This window comes from Neopelma chrysocephalum, unplaced genomic scaffold, assembly GCF_003984885.1.
Source record: "Neopelma chrysocephalum unplaced genomic scaffold, ASM398488v2 Primary Assembly neopelma1_116, whole genome shotgun sequence".
Classification (NCBI taxonomy): Eukaryota; Metazoa; Chordata; class Aves; order Passeriformes; family Pipridae; genus Neopelma; species Neopelma chrysocephalum.
Window position 1 is genome coordinate 817,182 of NW_020897778.1, and position 24,683 is coordinate 841,864.

General features: G+C 39.0%; 2 protein-coding genes across 4 annotated transcripts in view; one reads left to right on the forward strand and one right to left on the reverse strand.

The window, feature by feature from the left end:
• Positions 1-24,683, forward strand: part of RSPH14 (radial spoke head 14 homolog) — a 76,730-nt gene that overhangs the window by 19,812 nt on the left and 32,235 nt on the right. The gene's annotated exons all lie outside the window — the stretch shown is intronic.
• GNAZ (G protein subunit alpha z) overlaps positions 1-24,683 on the reverse strand; it is a 53,145-nt gene that overhangs the window by 12,456 nt on the left and 16,006 nt on the right. For both annotated transcript variants that reach the window (XM_027696772.1, XM_027696773.1), the window contains one exon: positions 18,954-20,235. In XM_027696772.1, coding sequence (XP_027552573.1) covers positions 18,954-19,676 — 723 coding nt within the window. In that variant the 5' untranslated portion in view covers positions 19,677-20,235. The remainder of the gene's footprint in view (positions 1-18,953; positions 20,236-24,683) is intronic.

The following is a 24,683-nucleotide window of genomic DNA, read 5'->3' on the forward strand; positions in this document are numbered from 1 at the left end:
GCAGGAAATACCAGGGAATGCTTCATCTGTTCCCATAGTCCTTCCTAAATGCCCATCGTTGTCACAGTTCCCAGACAATTTTGCCTTTCCCATTAGGTTTGTCCAGTTTAGAAAGAGGTTGTTGCACACACTTCACTGTCACTTGAACAGAGAGTGTTTCTCATAAAAAAGGTAGGCAAGGGGGCTTGGAACTAAGTACTGACCTCCAGTAACGTGCATTGTCCAGCGCTGGAGTGTTTGAGTGATGGGAAGAGAATTACATTTTCTCTTTAGACACAGAAGGAAAAAGGAAAGGAAAAAAAAAAAGAAAGAAAGAAAACTGGCCCACATTGATGCTGAGCCAGTTTTGACCAGAAAAAGTTGGCCAGGAGTTTCATTCTTCAGTAGTAGCTGAACAATAAAACCAGCCTATTATACAACAAAAAAGGTAAGTACCACTTTATACTGAGAAATTCACTGCAGGAAGGAAAAAAAAATAATTCCCACAAAACCTGAGATCAGCCTGTGTGACATCTGGAGAAGGATGCATTTTGCCCTCACAAGTTCTTGCAGGAACACTGGCTTTTCATTGCATTGCACCTTTGAAGGTATTTTCAAATGCTTGTAGGATGCTTACAGAGTTTGGCCCTTGTGGGAACAACAGGTACCTTCCCTTTGTATCCCATCTGTGTTGAAAGATTAACTAGCAGGAGCAAGTGGTTATTTTTAGCACCCTTGCCTGGAATTCTAACAAGGTGCTTGCCATCCTGTGGGTTGTGAGGTTGCCTCCTACTAACCTGGAAGAAACAAAAAGGCTGTGGGGCACAGAGGTCAGTGTTCAGAGTCAGGAACGAAAAGGAAAGAGAAAGCAAGATAGAGGGAAAACTGCAAAGCAACCTCAACTAGAGGGTCTAAATCTGGGTCTGATCTTGGCCCCTTTTGCCAAGCTGAGGGGAGTACTCAGTGCAAAACCAGAATGTTTAGCACCATGGAGAATCTTGTCTTCCCTTTCAATAAATTCTTCTGGTTTTAAGCAACATTAATGGGATTTAGATCAGCGGTTTCAAGAGATAATTTACATTAAGTCATTTCAAAGCAATTGGAGAAGAATTAAAGGAAAGAAATGGTGATATATGCTGGGGAAAAAAGCTTCTCCCATATTTGAGATGGAAGTTCTAAAGTAAAAATAATTTTGGTTGATCAAGATTGAATTTAAAAAAAAAAAAACAAAACAAACAACCGCCCATTGTGGTCTCAGGTTACAGGAACACATTTTCACTGAACCCTGTCTCATTCAACTTGCAGGATGGACAATGTCACATGTTAGTCAATGTTTGTCTTTAGAGTCACAACTCAATTTAGAGACTCATGCTTTACTATAAACTTGCTATTTATGAACTGCTCCAAAGACAGAATTACTGGTTTCTTCTCAAGCTTGTAATTATTGTATCTGAATATTTCATTGACTACATTTGTTTCCACAGCATGTAGTCAGATCAAGAGGTGCTGTTAAAAGCAGCTTATAAATAGGGAATGAAACAATCTATACAATGAGAAATTATAGTTAGAAAGAACCCAGTAATTCTAGACACCCAACCTAATTTTCTAAACCAAAGTTTTCACACATGTATTTATTTATGTAACAAAGTTTAATAGGTTTTTCAAGCTGTCAGCGATATCTGGTGTAGCTCTGAATAATGGGACTTACTACAAATCAGATCACAGAATCTCAAATTACCCTTTGAGAAAAGTAAGGAAGAATGTGGGATTACCTATGTAAATTTTCATTTAAGGAACACATTTGGAACTAAAAAGGAACATGGACCTATGCCAGGTCTTAGTACAGGTTTTCAGTAGCATTCCACTGCTTTAGCCATATGAACTTCCTGTTTTCCTATAATCCTGTGTTCCATTCATTTCCCATTTCCCTCCCTCGGCAGCAGATGATGGCAGTGTTCCTGCAGTTGACAGTCTTATTTATCATATGAGCCCTCATTAATCACAGAAAAACCACTATATTCATTGAAAGAGGCATAAAATTCATGGAAAAAAATATCATCAATTTAAAGCCTGGATCAACATATACAGAAACGAGACAGTCAAAATAAGATTACAACAACAATATTCTCCCTTTTTCTATCTCTTAATCATTTGATTTCACCAGAGCACTTAAACTCTGCTCCACCTCATCCTCAGCCCACAATGCTTCACTGACTCCCAACCTTCTCACTCTTCCAGTGCCATTTCCTTCTCTAACTTGTATATTCCAGATAAAACAGTGTTTATATGCTTTTGTACCATTAGAGGTTAATCAAATCTCCCTATAATGGTCTATATTGTTCATATTGTGCAAACAGAGGTTTGCACAGTTCAAAATAATTCAAACTTGCAAAGGAATGAGGAAAAACCCCCAACATCTATGAGACAAGGACTGGGCCAAATATTAAAAGCTTGTTAAAATTATGAAATTTTTAACTGTTTTTCTTTTTTAATAGTGGTTTGTCCCTTTCTCCTCACTAACCTGGTACAGTAAGAGTCCTTTTGGTGTGTATGAAGTATGTGTATGTGTATTGGCATCTGATAAAGAATCTTGGCTTGGCTACTTTTAAATTGATCCTACTGTACTAGTCTAAAATTCCTTCTCTCCTACCTTGGGGAAAAGCTCTTGTGGTGCTTTACACTAATCTTAGAATTTGCTTGAAGATAAGGCTGTTCCTTCTCTACATCCATCACCAAATCTTATTATTTATTACGAATTTCATGGAGACTGGATTTTTTTTTCTTAAACCTTGGGATTCCATGTGTCTGAGTATACCACATTATTTAGCTTGCCACCTTAATCCCAACTGAAATTGGTAACTGAGATCAAGAGGGGTGTCAGATGTGCTGAGTTACACACAGTGAAGGCCTGTTCACAAGGAAGTGTCTCCTGAGACTCTCCTGTTCTCAGGAGACAATAAAAACAGCACTATTAGCTTATTTTAAAAAAATTACTCTGTTGCTTGAATTGTTTCTTGTGGGATGACAAGGGGAATCATAGGAAGTGCTGGTAGAGTAATGGCAATTTAGGTAACAAACAGAATAGAGGAGCACCTGATCTGTTGTTATTACAGAACTACAAGTCCTACTAACTATTTTTTTAAGGCTTACTCCATGGAGTAACACTGCAGTACTCCCGGCAACCTGCCTGAGGTCTTTTGCAACAAATCAACTTATTAATGTTGTCTCTGTAATATAACTGCTGTCTGCTTGGAGAGCTCTTCATTAATGGATCTGGGATCGAATCAAGAAAGACATAGTCTAAGAATTACTTACACCAGACAAACAAGGGGAAAACTAACCAAGTTACCAGCTTTGGCAGGCTGGAAGGGTTTCATTTCTTTGCAAAGCTGCTTATCACTTGTCCATTCCTTGGATTTCTTAAGGAAATGTAGAATGGTTTCCTATTCAATCAATTAAAAGCAAAAAGACTGTATTCCCTATTTTCAACTTACTGTTTAAACATTAGGTCAGAAATACTATAATTAATTTTGGACTCAGTTATAACAGAGAGTATTTTTGATCCAGTGAGTCCTGAACCTAATCCTAAGCAGAGAGTGAGAACTCCAGATTCCTTCTCCTCCAACTTCTGTTTTCCATTGCATTCATTTCAAGTCCCTCTTCAGGTTTCCATGGAAATAGCAGAGAAGTGTGCTTATATTCTTGGCATTAAAATATTCATAAAAGGGGATAAGGAGCTGGTTTAAATGGCAGATGCTGTATTGCTGAAGCAGATTTAAGGTCCTTGTATGTAAATGATCGCATGTGTAATTGAATACATTCTGGGGAGAACAGGCCCAGGATTTATTCTTCCCAGGGAGAGGAGGAGGGATAGGCAGTACAGATTCCTGCAGAGAAAGCAGGAATTTCTAGCTGGAATGCAAGACTTCCGGGACAATTGCAGGACAATGCAAAATGAAATGCAGTTAGGATTTTGCCATTGGAAGTTGAAACCTTCCTCAAGGGAACAGAGCATGATTTAAACTTACAGAATTATCTTTGGTAATTGAAAAAAATATTTCACAACTCTGAACTATTTAATTAAATTTTAAAGTCTTACCTGTATAAAGCTTCCAATTCCCTTCACTTATTGCAAGTAGAATATTTGATACAAAATTAAAATTTCACCCCTTTGAAAAGACTCTCATACATTTGAACTGAGTACATTTCATGTTCTAAACTAGCCATAAAACTTTAACATTCTTTTAATCATAGAAAATCTAATTGGAAGCAGGAAATATACTGACTTATCTACATTTTTATTCATGAATCTTACTCAGACTAATTATTTTGGTTATTTTACTCATTACAGAGATTTGAATCCTAAGCATTACTGAAATTATTCTAATAGGATAAATAAACATTTATATCCTAGGAGATCTGGTTTTCTGATTCAAAATATAAGCTCCAGTCCTTAAAAGACCATTTTATAGGGAGATCCCACTATAATCCTTTGACCCTGAGGAGAATGGAACACAGTATGTAATGAAAAGACAACTTCTAAAACAAACAGTAAATATATGTAAAATTTCAAACCTTGCAATTAGAATACTTAGTGTGTAGACACTTGGTGTGTTTTTCATTTTCCAAGAACAAGAGTAGTTTTAAAATTAACTTTATAAAAATAAACACTTCAATATGTCAAAACAACAGCACTGGCACTTTTAGCAGTGGAAGTCAAGAATGTTGTATCGACTTGTCTGCATGAAGTTATTCTCAAAAAAACTTGTACATCATAAGGCAGCTGACAAGTGCATACCAGTGATGATCTATCAAAATGTTTATTAGTCTTTATCTATAAAAGCAGCAGGACTTTTGGCATGTTTATCAGTAAATCCTTATTTGAAAGACATTCCAAAAAGTGCAGTATACCAGTCTGATGAACCTGTTCTCCAAGCTCTGAATGCAACAAATACTCTGAGACATTTTTATGCTATCAAAAGTGTTAAAGGAAATATCTCCTTCAAGAAGATTTTTTTTATAAGCCATACACATCTGAAACTGAGAAAAGCAAGACAGAACAAGGAAGATTAAGCCATTGACACAAGTTGATGGAACAATCAAGGAAGAACAGTGGAGATGAGGGCTTTATAACACAGAAAAGGAACTTCACACTACAGAGAAGGTTAGGAACTGTTGGACAGTCATGGCAGATATGCTATTTTGACGGCTTCTGTGGAGTTTAATAATGAAAATTATTAAACTATCCAATTGCGTATTCTAATGTTGCCATTCAGGCTCAGCTCAGGGAGGGGGCTCCTCCCTGAATGGCAACCTATGACATGGATCCCAACACTGGCTCCAGAGGTTCACATCAAAGGGAACATCAAGGTTTCAAGGATGTTTCATGTCTATAGGTCTGGTGAACAACAGGAAAGAGCAGCAGGACACAGAGCAACTATTGAAGGAAAGGTACTTTGAGTAACCCTGTTAGAGGATTTAGACAGCAACAGCTCCACCATTCCTTCTGGAAGGTGCATTTGTAGGTGTCAGTCATAATGCACTTCTATTTTTTTTTAATTTTTCTCTTCTTTGTGGCACCAGAAACACCACGTGCCCTAATCAGAGCTGTATGAGGAAGGTGACACAGATACCATTTTATTTCTTTCTTTTAAGAACAGTGGAGGTATTTCATGTCCAGGATTTATTACCTTAGAAAACCTTGTTTCCAGCTTGCGCTTCTGGACAATCATGTAATTTCTCTATTGCTCAGAGGATGATCATCTTTGTGATAGAGTAAAAAGCAGAATAAAAAAAGCATTTGTCAAGCTGTTCCAAAAATCACCAATCATTCCTTAGTGAGTGCCTTAGACCCCTTTGTGTGAAGGGAACTGAGAAGGCACCTTACAAAAGCCCTCAGTGCAGAAAGGATTATCATTTCTCTCAGATCTTCAGATTAAGATGAACCTGAAATTATACCATCTGTAAAATCCACATTCAGAAGAGTTTTCAAGTAAATCTCTGACTAATGACTCCCAGTTACCTTCTATTGAAGCCAGATGCTGGCACCTCTGGAGCACAAAAACCCAAAACATGGGACAGAACTCTTTCAGCAAAAATACTCCTGCACAAATTTTAAAATCAGGTTATTTATGAATCTTTCTGCCTCTGGTGCAAAGTTGAAAACTAATTTATATTACCTATCCTTAAGCTAATAATAATTTTTTAACACGGGATTAAAAGATGAAGAGAAAAAAAAAGCAAGAGTCTGTTAAAGTTTTTATGGATGGGCAAAGACTTCAGGTACCAAGCAATAAACAGTGGAAAAATATTTGCAATCATCCATATGCATGACCTACAAGTTCCATACATAATCGTTGGGGTGGGCTGAGACTTTATCTCATAACTCATCTTCTCTCTGCTGGAAAGCCTCACCTCACCTGACACTGTCCTGCTGTGTCACTGATGCCCTTTTAGCAGGAACTGTTATCAATCTGTGTCAACTGAAAAAAGTGCCATAAAGGTGATATTCCAGATTAGGGCTGAATTCAGTGTACTGCAGCCATGAAAATAATCATATTGATGAGGGAGATCGATTTATCAATCAAATGGGGAAAAGCCAGATTTTTTTCTTCTATATTTCTTAGCTGTACAGTGCTTAATTTCTCCTGAAATGTCTTTGATACCATCTTAAATACTTTTGGACGTACTAATTCTTTTTGTTTCCTTATTGTAAGGATTTGATACCATAATATAAACTTAGCAGTGTTTCTGTTCACTGAGGCACTTGTTGAACAAGTGACAAATTGCTAAGGGACACGTGAAATATGTCTTGAACCAGTACCCTGGATAAATGCAGGATTACTGGTACATGGAAGTTAGAATAAGTGGCACATGACACTGGATTTTTAACACTAGCTAGATTAAAACATTCTCAAAGGATTTTCTTGAGGATAGGGTGAATTTTCCTGCAAAACTATTGTACAGAACTCTCTAATTAGAGGCTTTTACAGTGAGTTGTTATTGTCTTTCCTAATCTGTTTTAGAAAACTAAATTATTTCCTTTTTTCTATGAGCACTATTTTTTCTAGAAATCAACCAAGACTGCTACAGGATCTAGAGTAGGAAAATCTCCCAAAGCATTATTTTCTAATATTATTTTACATTGTTTGTTATGAATAGATGGGCATCAGAAGAGATTGAATTCACACCATTCTCACTGAAGGCATCAGCCCATTTCACTTCATCAGTGAACAAGCAACTGATGTTCTGTGTTAGGCCTGGTCTGCATTTCCTCACAGGCTAAGGCTTTTTTAAGTGGAATTAAATCATTTTGATGGAGTTCAATTACTGTGGGATAGTGTCTGTCATCCAATAAACAGCATAAAATATAGGAAAACTGAAATTGGCCAAATACTTTGAAATTCCAGGGGTTTGTGTCTTTTTTCTTTTTTTCTTTTTTCTTTTTTTTCCACATTTAAGTATGCATACAGTGGAATAACAACCACCACCATCCCACTGTCCAATATTCTTTCAGTAGAAAATGGAGTGGTTCATGCCAGGCCTGCCTTATTAGAAGATGATGATATTTGTGGTTGTAGAAAGCTGTTCATAAAGACAGCAAACTGTAATCTGTAATGGAAATGTTCAGTGGAAAAGGATTTGAGAGGAATATTGGAAGTGGAAAAGAGGGAACTGAGGAATTAATATTTAGATCACCAGAAGTAAAGACTGCACATCAGTGAGGCTGTGAACTGACAGCCTTGTTTCAACGTACCTTTCTGTGAAGCTGTTTTCTCTGCTTTCAAAGTGGAGCAATTTTGCATTTAGGTTATCTGTTCTCTTTGAAAATGTGTTTATAGCTGATGGCTCCAGTGTTTCCTGTGGAATTACGTGACAGTCCAAATTCTCCTTGGATTTATCTCACACTCTGCTCCAGCTTAAACCACTGTCCTACAAGCCTGCACCCTCCTCTGCTGTGCCAGAGCTTCCCTATTATATTGTGCCTATACATTGAGCAATACAACAAAATGCATATAAAACTGATCCCTAAATAGGAAAGTCAGCTTTATGAATCAGAAAGCAAGATATCATCCAGGATCTATTTACCAATGAAGGAAACAATTGAGAATGTGCAGTATTAATAAAGAAAATTCATACTAATAAAAATCAGCAATTTCCTCACAGCAAATAGTGAATGCAAAGAGCACAGCAATACAGAAGTATTAATCAGGAAAGCAAAGTACAAAGAATTAAAATTTGGAGCCTGGTTTTGCTCATATTAAAATCAGTGGCAATAATATTTTCATTCACTTTCATTACTTGAAAAATATTTTCAATAAAATATAATCAGCATCTACAATACAATCTGCTGGAATTCTGCACCATTTCCTAGTACTTCTCTAGTAAACCAAAGATTTCAACTATTCAGCCAGATATATGATGATATATATATATCATGATTTTTATCATTAATTTTATATTTTGCAGGATGGTTTATTAAACCAGTACACCCATCCAAGCCACAACCAGACAGTTTTGCCAGGCAGGTCTTCTTCCCCCATGTCATCTTTTGGCACATGGGGATATCCTACTCCTGTGCCTTTAAAATTTCCTTCTTGAAGAATGCCCAGCCTTTCTGGACTCCTTTGCCCTTCAGGACTGACTCTCAAGGGACTCTGTCAACCAGGCTCCTAAACAGGAGAAGTCCAAGGAGTCAGTTCTGCTGACCTCCCTCCCTCCTTCTGGAGAACTGAAAACTCCATCACGTTGTGATTGCTGTGCAGCCTCCAACCACCACAACACCCACCAGCCCTTTTCTGTTCACAGACCTGTTCACAGGTTCAGCACAGTGCCTTCCCTACTTGGCTCCTTCACCAGATATTCCACACTCTCCAGGAACTTCCCAGACTGTTCCTCTTCCACTGTGTTGTATTTCCAGCAGACATCTGGTGAGTTGAAGGACTAGTAATTGTGAGACTTTCTCCCTGGTGCTGGTAGAATATTTCACCTCCCTCTTCATCCTAGTTGGCCTACAACAGACTCCCACCACGATATCCACCTAGCTGGCCTTCCCTCTCATTCTTACTCACAAACACTTTCCCTGGCATTCAGCGCATCCAACCACATATCCCCAGTCTGTTTCATCCTATAATACAGCAGAAATGGGTTGAGACTCTCATTTTTGGCCCCAAACCCCTATTATTCCAGTACATGAAGTGATTGCATTTAGAGAAGAAATTATTCATATCTTATTATCCTATGCTCTGGCTTTTACAGGAGACAGTAAAAAGCAGTGGGTAACATTAGGACTTACCCTCTGGGAATAATGCCCTGAGTAGCTCATAAAACTGAGCATTCAGTCAAATGCAGGTATGGAGGTGATGTCTTAACCTGCAATTACAACAGTGCAACTTTCCTACTTTTCTTTCTCAAATGCACAGATAACAAATGCTACAGTAAGGTTTAGTTATATAGGATGACTTCAGCTGCTCTAGCAGTTGATATATCAAAATGAAGTCTGACTCATCTACCTTTTTATTTTTCTCTGCTACTGGATCCTACTGGTTGCCTTCCACAGATCTGGAACTCACTGGATTCCAGCAGAAAGTCAACCATACTGCAAAACTGGATAATTTTCTGATAGGTTTGTGAGTTATATCTGTTTAGCAAAGGGCCCAAAGAGCAGTGGGGCTGGCACGAGTGATGAGGCAGAGGCAGCAGAGGTAGCAGGAGTTGCCTGAAGAGTTGAACCAGCAGAATAGAGAGAATAAGACATCTGGTTTTTCCTAAATAGTGAGCTTACAGATAATCTCAGCAGGCTTATATAATTTAATACACAATACACGCATTTCACAAAATGCAGATAATTCTGCTTTCCATGTTCTACAGTGCTTCAAAGAAAATAAAAAAACACAGAATCACTTTATCAAGATGGGAGATCTTAAAATGGAAGGATTTAGCAGAACTGTGTTATTTAATTTATAAAATAACATAGTTATAATTTGGATATATCTCTATATAAATAAATATTAAATTGAAAGTATCACAAACATTGCATCTTTTGGTTTAATTTCTATTTATCACAACTATGGTCATTTCCATCTATTGGGTTATCTCTGTCCTAAGCCTGGTCATCTGGGGCTGACATGGCTAGCTGAGTAAACCTCAGCTTCCAGAAAAGCTGGTCCAACTGGTTCAGCTTCCTTCCTAAAAAATCCAAAATTTAAAAAATGCTATTTTGAGTTGGTATTTATCTTACCTCTCTTCTGGCCATTTGTTCTTGTTTTGCCTTTCTCCATTAGATTGTGTATTTCTTTAACTGTTGAGCATTTTTTGCTCCTTCGGGTATTTATACACTAAGCAGGTACTGCACAATCTTTTCAGCTCTACAAAACTAATTAACCTTTTGAAACCTTTTTAAATGCTCTAAGTCTCAGTCTGGATTTCTGGACGGCAGTGAGAGCCAGATGCTCTGCAGCACACTGCCTCCAGGCCATCTCAGGCACAGCCACAATGCAGTTAGTCTTGTCAACCTTTCATTTCGGTTTTTTTAACATATCTTTAACCTCCTTTATTAACCTCTCACATTTCCGATTCAATTGGATGGCTTTCCTTTCTCCATGTGTGGGTTGTTGGGGGGTTATTTATTTATTTCTAATTACTGCTTTCATTTGATCTCTGAAGAACAGCACAGGCACTATGCAGGCTGCTCTTAGAACCATCCCCTCTGTATCCCTGCCAGGAGAATCCATGCTATTGGAATACACCTGCTACTAAAAGGCATTATAAAAACTAGTGTGCTCTGACAAGTCCAATCCTAGTCAGCATTATCAGGACACTGCTGCATAAACACTTACAGCAGTGGAATTCCAGCTGATTTGGGCAAATATTAATGGAAATAAACTCTCATTGTTATGTCAGAGTTGCAGAGAGAAAGCTCAGGGTGCTGGAAGCACTGGGAGTTTGGCAGGACACGGCTGAAGCTCATTGTCCACTGCTCTGACCCCCCCCACGCCGTGTTTCCAGGGAAACAGCACAGGGAGAGAACATCAGGTGGTTAAACTGGAGGGGCCAGGCTTTCCTGAGGGAAGGGTAACACACGTGTGACATCCCATCAGGATACTCTAGGAAATCAATTTAGTCACAAGCTTTCTCCTTGTAACCAATGCACTGAAGGATTCTTGCTTCTAATTTTATGCAAAACTCTGTTGAACTATTCTCAATAATTTATCTCTACTGATGATGAATAGTTTGGAGTTGGTTCCTATTTGTAAAGTAATATATGACCAAATCAGTAAATAATGAGAAAAAGTACACAGAGAATGTGTGGACTGTGTATTGAAAGCAAGTTGTTTCAATCAGTTCAGTAATGGAAAGAAAGGACAGTATCAAGCTCAAATATCTAAAAAATAAGTGACAGGAGTTAGAGAACTGAATTAATTGGAGTAGAGGAGTTATTCATTGTCTGCTAATTTTGAAGTATAATCAGGGGACACTGTCATTGGTTGACAAGTTAAAAGTTTAACTGAGCGTATTAATAGCTTTAAAAAAATGCATTTTGATACTCAAAAATCTTTCCAAAATGCAGGGTTACGTATTCAGTCTTGGCAGCACACAATAAAAAAAAAAAAGGCTGAAAGCAGTAAAACCACAGCAACAAATGCAAATTACTACATCTCTGCAAGTGTATAGGACCTGTTTAATACCTGTGCCTTGCATTGTCCAAGACTAGCTCCAAGGACAATAGTGATATATAGGATAAGCTTATCCAAGGATTTAGTCTTTCAGCATGAAGAAAAAGGGAAATTTCCTGTTAAAGCAGAGTACAGAAAAATAAATATCAGTAAAAATACTACTGAAAATATCAGTAGTAGGTCAGACTGAACAGCAACTTTTCAATATCATTTGGAAATAAGCTAAACAATTTAAGTTTCTGACCATCTACTGCTTGTCCTGCTATCTCCTTACACTGAAAGAATTGTCCATCAGATCCTCCTCCTGCCACCTTTAATCAGCTGTTTGTTCAGGACAACCCTTCCTTCCCAACTGTGGTAGGAGGAAGCCACAGCAGCCCAGCTGCTCTCAGAAAAAGTTTTTCCAAAGTGCCAAAATGTTTTCAGCTTCTGGATTCATCTCCCTGTATACTCCCCCATTCCTTAAAAACACAACAACAAAACACCAAACCAACAACCAACAGACACAAGTTATGACAAGGCATGACTTGCCTTTTGAAGACCCTTATTTGTCCTGGTGTGTATTTCTTCATGTGTCTGCATATTCTATCCTAGGTCACCAGGCTCTCCAGTTCTGTGACCTATGCATTAGTCTAACAACCAAAGATATTCCTGAAAACTGTTTTAAACAAAATTGCAAGTAACATGATGTTAACAGTAGCACCTTCAATACAATTAAGTATTTGCTGTTCACCTTGCAAAGCTTTTCAAAAACAGGTACTTGGGGTTTTCAGATTTCATACAGGACTTTGCCAGCTGTAGCATTTGACTGTTTTGGTTTGTCTTTGTTACTAATCCTGTCAAACCACATAGGGCTTTTGGTATTTAAAATCACTTCCAGTTTTCTTGTTTCATGCCACACAACATTCTTTGCTAAACCTTGTCAAATGTTCTATGAGTTCTTCTGTTCCCAGTGTTTAAACTAGATAGTTTTAGTGAGTGAATGTTATAGGAGAGACTTGGTCACTGGCCAGCAAGAACAAGTGCTGTGACATTTCAGGAGTAAAATTTCAGCTCAGTCTTTTGTTTTCTTGCTCTCTGAGCAGGGAGGTAACAACTTCACCAAGTAACAGTGACCAGAAAAATTCTCTTCAGCCTCCATTTCAGGATGCAGCACCTGCATCACTGGTAGAAGAGCTATTTCAGGTGTCTGCTCTTCTCAGCCAGGGAGCCTTTTAAATTCACACATTAGCAATAAGACATGTGAATACATTTCCATTAGTTATGTTTTCTAGATTATCAAACAAAGCCAGTTGTCTTCTGAGTCAGGGAGGATTCTGGACACACTGAAAAGGATGTACTGGGAACATATACTGATGAAACGTTCTAACATCATGAAAGGGTTTTGGATTGCCAACCCAATAATACAACACAGAAAGCTCAGGTATCTGTCAAATTACACTTGTATTACTAGGGGTAAAAAAAATTATAGAAGATTATGTTTACCTAAAATATGGACTTGTAATAATGGAAGAAAGTTCTGAAAAATCCACCACCACCAAAACTCCTCTGAAGCTGTTTAACCAGCAAGGATCCTTCTTTGTTCCAGCATTTCTGCTTGTTTTTAAAGCTAATTGGACTCCACTGCTCTCTCCAGGGCTGGTGTACCGCAGAGAGTTGTTACAGCTTATACAGTTCCAAAAATAGCCCAAAGTGGCTGTTTTTCCAGACCAGGGTGGAATTTTCTTTTTCTTTTTGTATTGACATGTTCCTATTCACTGTGATTTTAACGTAGACAACAGACTGCTCACATGAGAGGTGATATCAACACTTCTCTACCCACTGGGTGGGCTCAAGGTTTCTAAACACAACCCACCTCAGTGTTTTTGTGGCAGTGACACCTCACCTCGTCTGGGAGTTGTGAACACAGCCACTCACAGAGACCAAAGCCAGAGGGTTACATCATCTGCCAGGCATTTGTCACAGGGGGCCTTAAGCCATTCCCTGGTTACCAAAATACACTGGGAAGTTTAGTCACCTAATTCAGACAAGGCTGACAACCAGCACTGGATACCAAAGCAGACAAACACCACTCAGTAGGTCCCTTGCAGGAATGCTGCAGCAATACAGTACTACTTTCATGACATTTTTTCCAAAAACAGGGAAAAGTCTTTATGTTGTTGTCTCCCTGAATTTCTTCCCATTAATCTCTTTTAATTAAGCCCACTGCTCTACAAAAATACTTATTTATCTTTAGGTTTCAATATCCCTTTGTCTTAGGAATTAGTCTATTGACATTAAGCCTCACAGCACACTTTGCAGGCTTTTACAACCTGATACTGGCATCTTCATCCAATCATACAATGACATTAGATGAGTCTATTTTTTATATTCCATAGTGTGACACGTTATCATATTTGTGACTTTTTTTTTAATTGGAGGAAATAATTCAGTAAAATACAGCCAGAATTATTTGCATATAAAGTTACTGTTAGTGTCTGAAGTTACATGGAATATAAAGTTCAGGGTATGGTAATAAGTCCAAAATATGGAAAATTGCTTTCCCACATGTTCTATGTGAGGATCTCCATATAAGAAGTGCACAATTAGAGTGAACAATGCGACCAAAAATAAGTCTTCAGACTTGAAAGACTAGTAAAAAGAACTGCAGATTGGGAGTTGATTGATCATTTTGTGTTATGTACATTTGTTATTTTACTGCTGGTTCCATATTTTAGAAGATGCATGCCTGGATACAAGTCTTCAGGCTGAAATTGTGATAGAACACTATATGAAAGCAAACTTTGGTAAGGGACTGTATATCTATTGCTTTCTTAAGTGAAAAAAAAGGCAAGGTTAGAATTCCATTTGCAGTGCTGACAGATTACAACATGAATGCTGAAGTCATCCAGGCTCTGCTCCCACACAAACCTCACTATGAAAAATCTGGAAATGGAAAAGCTTCACAGGAAACTGAGAGCACCTGAACAGTTTAGGTCAATCTTTTTCTCAGATTCCCAAGAGACTTATTTTGTCAGAAAGACCTTTGCTGACATGGTTTTTACCACTGCTAATCACAGGTGTTAAAAAGGATCTGGACACACGAAGCACAATTTCCCCTCTGTCCTCACTGTTATTCTTAGTGCTGCAGGAAAAGAGCTGCCTGCCAGAAAGGAGGTTTAATACACTGTATTACTCAAAAAGCTGAAGTATCAGGAATGGTAAATAAGCTCCTTAAGTATTTGGCTTCAGGGAAGAAAAAAAAAAAAGAAGAAAAAAATGTTAACAATGTTGTTTACTTGATAAAAAATTTCCTGTGAGAAACAGGATTTCTGTTCAAAATGCATACAGTTAGCATATCAGAAGGCTTCTCAGTTATTACTGGATAATTGAGAGGTTCCTTTATGACCCCAGCAATCAGAGTTGCATGAGGCCAACTGCAGGCTGAACTGTTTGTTGCTGCATTGTCTTTTTTCATCTGCACCTCCTTTTTAACAAGATGCTATACTAAAAAAATAGCCTCAAAAAGCCTAAAATGTCATTTTTCCATTCATTTTCAATGGCTGTAAGAAAGGGAATAAAAATTATTCATTACCTGCAAGTAGCTTTCCTTTAACATCCATATTTATCAAATTATAAACTAGTATAATTTTTAGACCTTTACAATCTTTACTTGGTATCTCCTGCACAATGCGGATCTGTTGCAACTCCTGACCTCATGAATTCTCAAGCACACATTCATGTGAAACTCATTTCATTATTTACTTTATTATTGCATCTTTGAAGAGTGTTTCTAACAGTCTCAAACCCTGTTGCAGCTGTAGACTGTAGAAGAAAATTGAAAGCCATCCATAAGAATGTAAAGCAGGCCTGAACCACAAAACTGAGTGCACAGGGCAGGTGGGGAGGCTGCAAACAAACTGCAAGGATCCTTTTCAGGGTGAGAGGCAGGAGCACTAACATTAGAGAACACAGATTATTTAACATTCTCTAGCACATATTAATTTCAGAAGAAATTTAAATAAAGATGAGACACTTAGATATTAATGGGTAACTCCTCCTAAGCGCAGGATGCAACATGTAAGAAGGTAAAAAAAAGATCACTTGATAATTTGACATTATGAAAGGCCAGAGATGACATCTTAATATATAATAAAAGACAGAATGGGTCAATCAGCTGCTAAGGACCATGAAAACTAATTTATTTGATAGAACAGAGAAGAAATCAGCATGGGGATATAAAAACTGAAGGCAACCTCCTCAGAGTGCTGGTCAGGAATAATAATCTTGCAATAAATCAGCAGCATTCCAAAGGTACTTTGCAAACCAATTTTGCCACTGTGTCAAAAGCAGAAGCAGCAGCTGTTACCCAGCTGAGTCATGCTACCCAGGTATGGTGCGTGGAAAGATCCAGCTGTATTTATTATGCTGTGTAGGAAAAAACCTCCAAAGACACTGTGGAAATGAAACCAAACCCAGACCACATTTGCAGATAACCCTAAATAAGCAGGAAAAATGTTGTGACAGAGTGACAGAAGAAAGCTCACAAGGTGGAGGAAAAAAAAAGAAGAATTACAGTTTTCACTATCTTACTCTTTAGTAAGCAGTTAAATATCACATGTTAAACTGACAAGGCAAAATACTGGTTTGTCCAGGTTTACACACTGCCAGTTTAGGTGATTTTGGGCCTGCAAGGGACGTTTACCAGAATAAAGCGTAGCAGGAGAAAGACAAAAGCCCCAGAAAAATTCCGCCTTCCCCTTCTGTCATTTGTTTTCAGGACTATAAAGTTTAACTTGTCACTTAAAATTACACTCAAAGGAAAAGTTGTCCAGGCAACTGATAGTTAGGGCATTATTTTCCTTCTCCCTTATGCACATCAGTGTCACCACAGCGATGTCACCCTGAGCAGACCTCCTGAGTCAGCCACAATCAGAACCACCATATGCACAACTGAGCTTTCCCCTCATTTTTTACCATATTTGTCAATCATTATTTTAATGCATCTTCAGTAAAGGCAGAGCTCGTGCATAGCATTTACCCACTTCTGTCAGCAGGATCACTGAGGGGATCGTATTCCTGCAGATCATTGCTCAGCTTTCACAGTTTAGAAACCAGCCAGATTCTTACACACTCTCTCAAGCAGTAAGTTATGTTTGGCAGTGGACTAGTTTTTATTTAACAGTTCTCTTCACCATAGATACTACACCAGGAAGCATTTTAGACTCTGCAAGACTATCATTTGTAGGGCTTTCCTCAGGGGTGGCAGTCTCAGTGTTGCAATTCTGGTGATGTACCAATGTAGGTATCAATGTTGGTCCTGTATGGAGCTGCATCCATAAGGATTTTTCAAAGTACATTGATTTTTTTCCCTTTGACCTAGTTCTTTTCCATTTTTAAATCTGAAGAGCAAGGCAGACAAAGTCTACAGAATTGCAAGAAACCAACTAACTCCTAGTCAGGGTCTAGATATAAAAAAGACATGTTTTTCCTAGTATATCTCTAAATGAAGAGAAAGAATTAGGGGCAATGCTTCTCTCATGTCAAGAGGAGGTTACTAAACAAAAATCAGATCTGCAAATCTGTTACAATAGGAGGGCACTAATGTCAAGACAAGAATCTCCAGATAATGAAGTGCAAGTCCACGTGTAGGACAGTGGAATGGTTCACCAGAATAGCACAGAGAAGAAAATGGAAATGCAGTTTATAAGCTGTAAAATCACAACAGAACAGAAGAACAGGGAAATATTATATACATGATAAGCTATACCAACAAGAAAGGGCCAATTCAAACAGTGCCAACAAGGACTATTGGAAATATCTTTGCAAAAATCATCTAAGAAAGAATTCCATATTCATAGAACGGCCACATGGAGACAATGAGGGAGGTACAAAAGAAAGATCTAAGCAAACTCAAAGCTACTAAAATTAGGTAACAATTCTTTTTTCTTAAAAATAAATTTCCCTGGCCTGATATTTCTCATGACCTTCTACTACTGCTTCTCAAACTCATCACTTAGCTCCTTTCTAATAAGAAAAATCTTTGTAAAAGATTTAGTACTCATAATGCATATTTCATTTACAGTAAAATTCAAGTATTTCTGAAAAGTGTTATCAGGCTTAGGTTGGTTCAAGAACAACAGTTAAGGCTGATTAGTAACCCTCTTCCAGAGAGGACTGCCCAAACCAGATCGTCAGACCTGGCTGAAAGGTCGCCTTCTGTAATCTGAGATCCCATTAGAAATAAAATATAAATATAAAAATGTCTTGGAACAATTTCCTCCTCAACACCACTTACACAACATACCTGCTGTGACAGAACAAGGACTCTGGAGTTCTGGAATACTCCAGGAGCTGATATTGGTGGACAAGTTTTCTACATGTTTACAGCTGAAGGTGTGTAAAGGAGTACGAGAGAAGTAGCATCATTTTAAGGTTAACTTCCCAATTTTACAGCATAGATTTTAATTCTTCCTGAAAGGCAGCTGTTTTCAAACATAAATACACACACCATGGCTTCTCTTAAACACCACATTTTACAAGGCTGTCAAAAAAAAATAAGATCAAGTGAAACCCTATGAAGTTTAACTCAGGCAACCTCAAAGTGATAGCAAACACATTTGCATATGCATAAGTATTTATATGTGTGCCATAGATACTGTACTTGCCTGCTGTGAAAATCAGAGGGGAACAGCAGTAAAGGGTATTAAACAGGAACAGCTGTTCTTTGGACAGGGCAAATTGGCCATATAACCAAAACAGTCAAAGACCATTTTAAAAATATTTAAAAATAAATTGATAACAGTTTCATTCTAATTCAAAAACAAATTTTATTACTTTTTAAAATTAATTTAGTCTCAAATTCTGATTGAAAATCCTGGAAAAAAGGGGGGAAAAAATCTTACTTACTACTATTTGAGCTCCAAAATTTCCCAGGACCCACAAACATGATGTCCAAATGAACCATCCCTGTAGACCAGGGTGTCACTACTGCCTACCTTTAAAGTGGTGTTTGAAGGAACACTAAACCAGGCAAACATTTAGCTAAAAGGCACAAAAAAATAATAAATCAGCACCTCCATTTCCCAACAGTAACATTCAATAACTCCTTCTGTCCAGTGGAGGAAACTATCCAAATAAAGGAATCATAGCTTTTGGCTTTTTCCTAAAGATTGAGGGTGAGGGAAAGGAAATAAAGGGCTGGGAACTCGGAGATTATTGCCTTGGGAGGGTAGGGAGGAGGGGGAGAAAAAAGGCAAAATACTGGTGAGGGGGAAAGGAAGAGAAGGCAAGGAAACAAGGAGCAGAGGGTGCACTTACTGTTTGGTTATCTTCATACAGCTTCAAGTCATACCCACTCAGCTCCACACAGAAAATTATTGCTGTAACCCCCTCGAAACAGTGGATCCATTTTTTGCGCTCGGATCTCTGTCCACCCACATCCACCATTTTGAAAGTCAGCTCTTTGAAGGTGAACTTATTTTCTACAATCCCCGTGGTCATGTCCCGAGACCTCAGAATGTCTTCCACGGTGGGGATGTAGTCCAGCGCCGCGATGCGCTCCAGGTCGTTCAGGTAGTAGGCGGCGTTGTCCTCCAGGTGGTACTCGTTGGAGCGGCAGAAACACTCCTGCACGCCGGGGTCTGCCCACAGCCGCTTCATCACCCCCAGCAGCTCCGGGGTGATCTCACCCTTGCTCTCAGCCGGGCCCGTCAGGGCAAAGAGCTGCACGGCATCATACGCTCTGTCGGGATTGTGGAATTCTATCTTAAGGGTGGCCAGAGCCCGGATGATCCGTGTGAGAGAGTCAATGGCGTTGTAGATAATCAGAGGTTTGTATTCCTTACAGGCCTCCAAGTTAAAGCCGCCGCTGTGAATGATTTTCATCTGCTTTACGATCGTGCTCTTCCCAGAATTGCTGGTACCCAGGAGGAGGAGTTTAATCTCCCTTCGCTGGCGCTGGCTTTCAGAGCGCAGGTGGCGGTCAATCCTCCGGGACCGCCGCGCTGCCTCTTTCTCCTCAGAGCTTTGCCGACATCCCATGGTACAGCAGGCAGGGATGGAAGGGAAGGGCTGGAGATTGGCTCGCTCTTTTTGCCTCTCTGAACAAAGACCTGCAGTGTCTTTCAGTTCTCGTGCCAGGTACACCGTGAACGGGAAAAAAGGTCACTTCCCAGAACCTGTTGGTCCACGGTGCCTCCAGCCACCTAATTCAGTGCCAGCAGAGGGGCAAACACATGGAGATATGCAACCACAGAAATAGTCTCTTCAGTAGATCTCATGGCACTCCCTTTGCCAGTGCATAAACTGGGGCACATTCCTGTTAATGACGGGGCTCTTCCCTCTGCCACAGTTTGTCCAGAACCATCAAATATCCCTTTCTGTTCTGCATAATTATTTGGCTGCCTTCTGCCTGAAGGTAGGGAGCCACACTGTCACCTTCTCTGCTCTAGCCCTTGTCCTCTGATTGTATTCTCTGGTTGCTGTGGTGATGCTGTGAGACAAAGCTGAAGCTCTTTTCACTGGTCCTGTACTTGTTTTGTTTCTCTTTCCCCACTTCTTCAGCTGATCCAGTTCAGCTCTGTAAACCTGTGCTTTCCACCTGCCAAACAATGAGAAAAGAAATGAATGAAATGAGAGACTCCAGTCCTTGCAGCAAGCCACTCACTTTCTCCTTTTCTAGGCTTCTAAACCTGTCATTATGTCAAACAGGTAGAAAAATATGTAAGGAAAAGCAAATATCTAAAATTATAGTAAAAACACAGGGCCAGCTGAGGCTTGGAGACCTAAGAAATGTGGTTTCTGAACAATAGTAAACCAAATCTCCCTTTCAGCCTTCTGTGTTTTATTATCTAAACCTACATGAAAACAAAGTGCTGAGCTGTGCCCCAATTTCTCCCTCAGCAAGAGCTTATGGCAGTGCTTTTCCTGCACAGTCCTGTTCCAACTGTTTTTTCTGAAGTAGAAAACAAAACAGATTCACAACTACTTTTCACAGTCTCTCTATTTATATCAATATCTTGTACTGGACAGATGTCCTCCTGAGTTTTCTTTCATCTTCTTTATTTGCACTGAACATTTAAATAACTAAATTAGGAAGCAAAGCAAGCTGATTAACTTTGCTTCATGATTTTGTAAAAGGAAGAGTTACTGATCTTTGCAGAATACAGTAACAGATCTTTTTTTCCCCTTGGAGAGCACACTGTTTAACACACTGCCTGCATCCTGCTTCATCAATAAAGAGATGCTCTACTACAATAAACTTTGGAAGCTCCTTTCCATAGCCAAGCTAAGTGTTATTAAGCCTCCTCTCTTCCATTTTCAATACAGGAAATTCTGAGATACAGGAAAAGTGAACAGTGACTACAAGGTGAATTTTTCATACAAAAGCACAGGAAACTCCATCCCAGGCAAGGCTGACAGCTTTTCAGTGACTGTTAGAGCAATTATTCCTTCCCAAATTAGGGGTTAAGCCTGCTAGTTGGAACTCTGCAGAAGGCAACAGCAGGAAGCAGTTACCTTTCACAGAGGGAAAACACATAATAAATAACTGATTGGGGATAATCTGCCTCTTTTCTAGGAAGGACTTGCTGCTCCCCCCAAGCTCTGAGCACAGTGGGCAGCAGAATCACAGATGTCACTCCTTCCTGCGGGCCCTGCCCACTTTGGCACCTCTCTTGCTCTCTGGTTTTTTTTGTCCAGAAGGTCTCCAGGGAGTATTTTCACAAACTAAAATACATTGAGACACTCTCAGAGGTTGGCTTAAGACAAGTTTCAGAGTCAACTAAAGAAATAAAATTCCTCCTACATTTTAATAAACCTAAGTCCCTCAAATGCCATTTTCAAAGTTGCCCTAAAAGCCTTTAGAAATTTTTCCTGCTTGAACTTACCAGCATTGTGATGTAGATGTGACAATGCAGTAAAATACGTATTCCACGCTAGTAGAAGAGGGACAGAATGATCCAAGCCAGATGTTGAACCCCTGGCTTCTGTGAGAGAAGAAATTAAACTACAACTGCTTGCAACCTCATGTACCTAACTGTCTAATTAACCATGACAATCTTACTCTGAGTTGTTCTAATTATCCAGTCAGCACATGGAGTCACCTCTACATGACAGTCTGAAGTGCTGATCTGTGGTCTTTGCCTGGATGGACCACACTATAGGAACAATTGAAGCATTCTGAGTATCTTAAATTTAAAGACACATAAATCCCTTGCCTCAAATGCACCATGTATTGCTATTACCTGGTCTAAAATTCTACAAGAGAGTCTTAATATCAGCTGTCTTTTTCTTACTTCTCTTTGCAAGTCAGAAGGCCATTAGCACAAGAAGAACAGATTAAGCAGCGGAAAATTAAAATAATGGCATATACACATTACTAGAATGGTAATTAGCACAACTTTACTTACTCTGAAGATGCAGAAAGGAAAACTCTCCCAAATGAGAAGTTGTGCTTTCTTGAAATAATTGACTTTTTTCAATGGTCAAAGAATATGAAAAATTAAGAGTTGAGGAAGCTGTTTCTTAATGTAACTTTCCAGCCACGCAGACAGAATTAAATTACTGTATTAGATATCAGGCCAGATTCTTATTTTACTTATATAAAAATTAGAGTTGGTTCTATTAAACATGCTTATTCTGACACGTTCAGAACATTTCAAACTGGTTTTCCTTTAAGTCCTCATCATTGGAGGCTTCATGTTCATGTCATTGAGAAAACCACCTGTTGAATTCTTTATGACATTGTCTGTGCACCTCTGTGATTACAGATGAAAAACTTTGCCAGAAGCACAAATGGGACTCCCTCTCCTCTCTTTGTTCTAGTTTCATCCTGAACAAAAGGGGCTTGCTAGCAACAAGCAGCAAGAGGACAGATTCCTTCCAAAATGCACCAGTACTTAGGATAAATCTGGAGATTTTATGCCTTTATTAGACAAGCAGATCTTTTTTAAACTTTGTGTTATTGGCCTCAAAACACTAATAACAAATGGTTTGGTAGAAAGACACTTTCAAGGCAAAATTATTCTTTTCATTCAGCTCATACATTGTATAGAGTATTTCCTACTGTAGATTTCTACAACACACTCACATGCATCATTCATGTCCCACAATGTTTTACATCTCAACTATTCTGTTTGCCATCATTAACATGTTTAACACAGAAGAAGAGGGAGTAGGATCTCCTTATTGTAGGAAAGACCAGGAGTATGTAAACATGAGTTCTACACTCCTGAATTTCGGGTTGTTTTAGCTTCTAGTCATTCCTATTGCACACATTGCAATGATATTTGGTTATCACTATTTCAAGTAGTAATACAATGAGGTGATCACATTGCTTTGTAAAGCAGAGTAGTAGACGCTATTTTCAAATAGTCACTACAGTAAGAAAGTTTGATTTATTTGAATAAGTTTTCCCATGTACAGCAGAAAGATCTTCCACAGTCACAGTCATTACCTTTTAAAATTCAGGAAGATAATAACTCCACAAACTATTACATTACTACAGTTTACTGTCCTGGCTACATACAGATGAACTTCCTCTCACCAGGTTTACTTTTTCTTGGAATACACTCAGAAAATAAGGCAGTCTAGAATTTGTTCTGATTCTGATTTCATATTAAACATGCCAGTGTTTCGTGGCTGTAAGCTTCTAATTAGCTAAGAGTCTTTTCAGTTACTCTAATGGAAAGCCCTGTTCTTCCTTTCACTGTGCACACTTGTGTAAAGCTTGTTTAAAGAAATCTCATTATTTGAATGACCAGATTATACTGTACACGTGTATCTACACTAATACATCTGCCTTCTGCTGACAATTGAAGCTGCTCAAAATGTTAAGAAAACATACTTGTTAAATCTCATGACATAGATGGGCTGTCTTGTTGTGATTAAAATAGGTTGTTTTTCCCCCAAAATAAAATTAACATGCCCCCAGTCCTGAGCTAACAGTGGTTATTTCCATTATCAAAGGAGCAGGGAATGCTACACGGGTAATTTCTGGAGTGGGAAGGATACTTGAACAAAATGCTGCACTGGTTATTATATCAAACTGTTGAAGCCCATTTACCTGAGCAGGCTGTTTAGTGCCAGCATGTTCCTCTGGCCACCCGTTTATAGCCAATAAAACCAGTCTTTATTGTTGTTTTCTGATCCAGGCTTGCTCTTTGCCCCCACCCATCACTCCTGATCCCTCTGATCTGTGTGTAATCAGAAGCACACACCTCTTTTCTCATCGTGTTCCCGAGTAACGGCAGCCAGGGGAGGGGAGGGATAGGGAAGGAGAATGACACACCACCACAATTCAGTTGTAAACATTTCCATAAGGAAAGATCCAAGTATTGTCTCTGGATGCATTAAGCTACTGACACGTCATCGTGGAACGCAGAGTTACAGAACCTGCTTTGAGAGATGTTTCCCCCCGATCCTGTAGAAAGGAGCTGGTTCCCAGGCCAAGAATAAAGCCAAGGGCTGTGACTGTCACAGGCAGCACAGCACTGTGTATACTGTGTGCTGCTGGCAGCAGGAATTTCAGCTGGAATTGTCGGCACAAAGCTGTATTATCCCTCAAATGCAAGTGGTACCAGTAGTCTGATAATTTAGCTTCATGACCACCAGCCCACACACACACAGAGCTTTGGGAGCCTAATCTTATTTGGGTCTTTACCGTATTTTCATCCCAGTAGCCAGATGATACATATAATTTTTTCCCCAGTAGTACTAATTTAAGAAAATAAAGTGAAGTTGAAAAGGTTGCAGCAAGCTTTCCACAGCAAATTTGGTTACAGTTGCTGGCAATCTTTGCTAATTCAGGACTGACATTCAATTCAGTATTACAGAACATGCACTATCAGAGGAAAAAAGCAAAACCTTACCCAAGCTATACTTTCCCAGCTTATTGATTCTGATCACTTCTTTCTCCTTACTTATCCCAGAGTTTGAAGGTGTTGGACCCGCCTGTTCAAACACGTGCCCGTGTAAAAGCAAAGGCAAGTCAATGTAGGCAGAAGTGGCACAGGACACATCTCAGACTTTCAAGTGTAAGCCAACCTA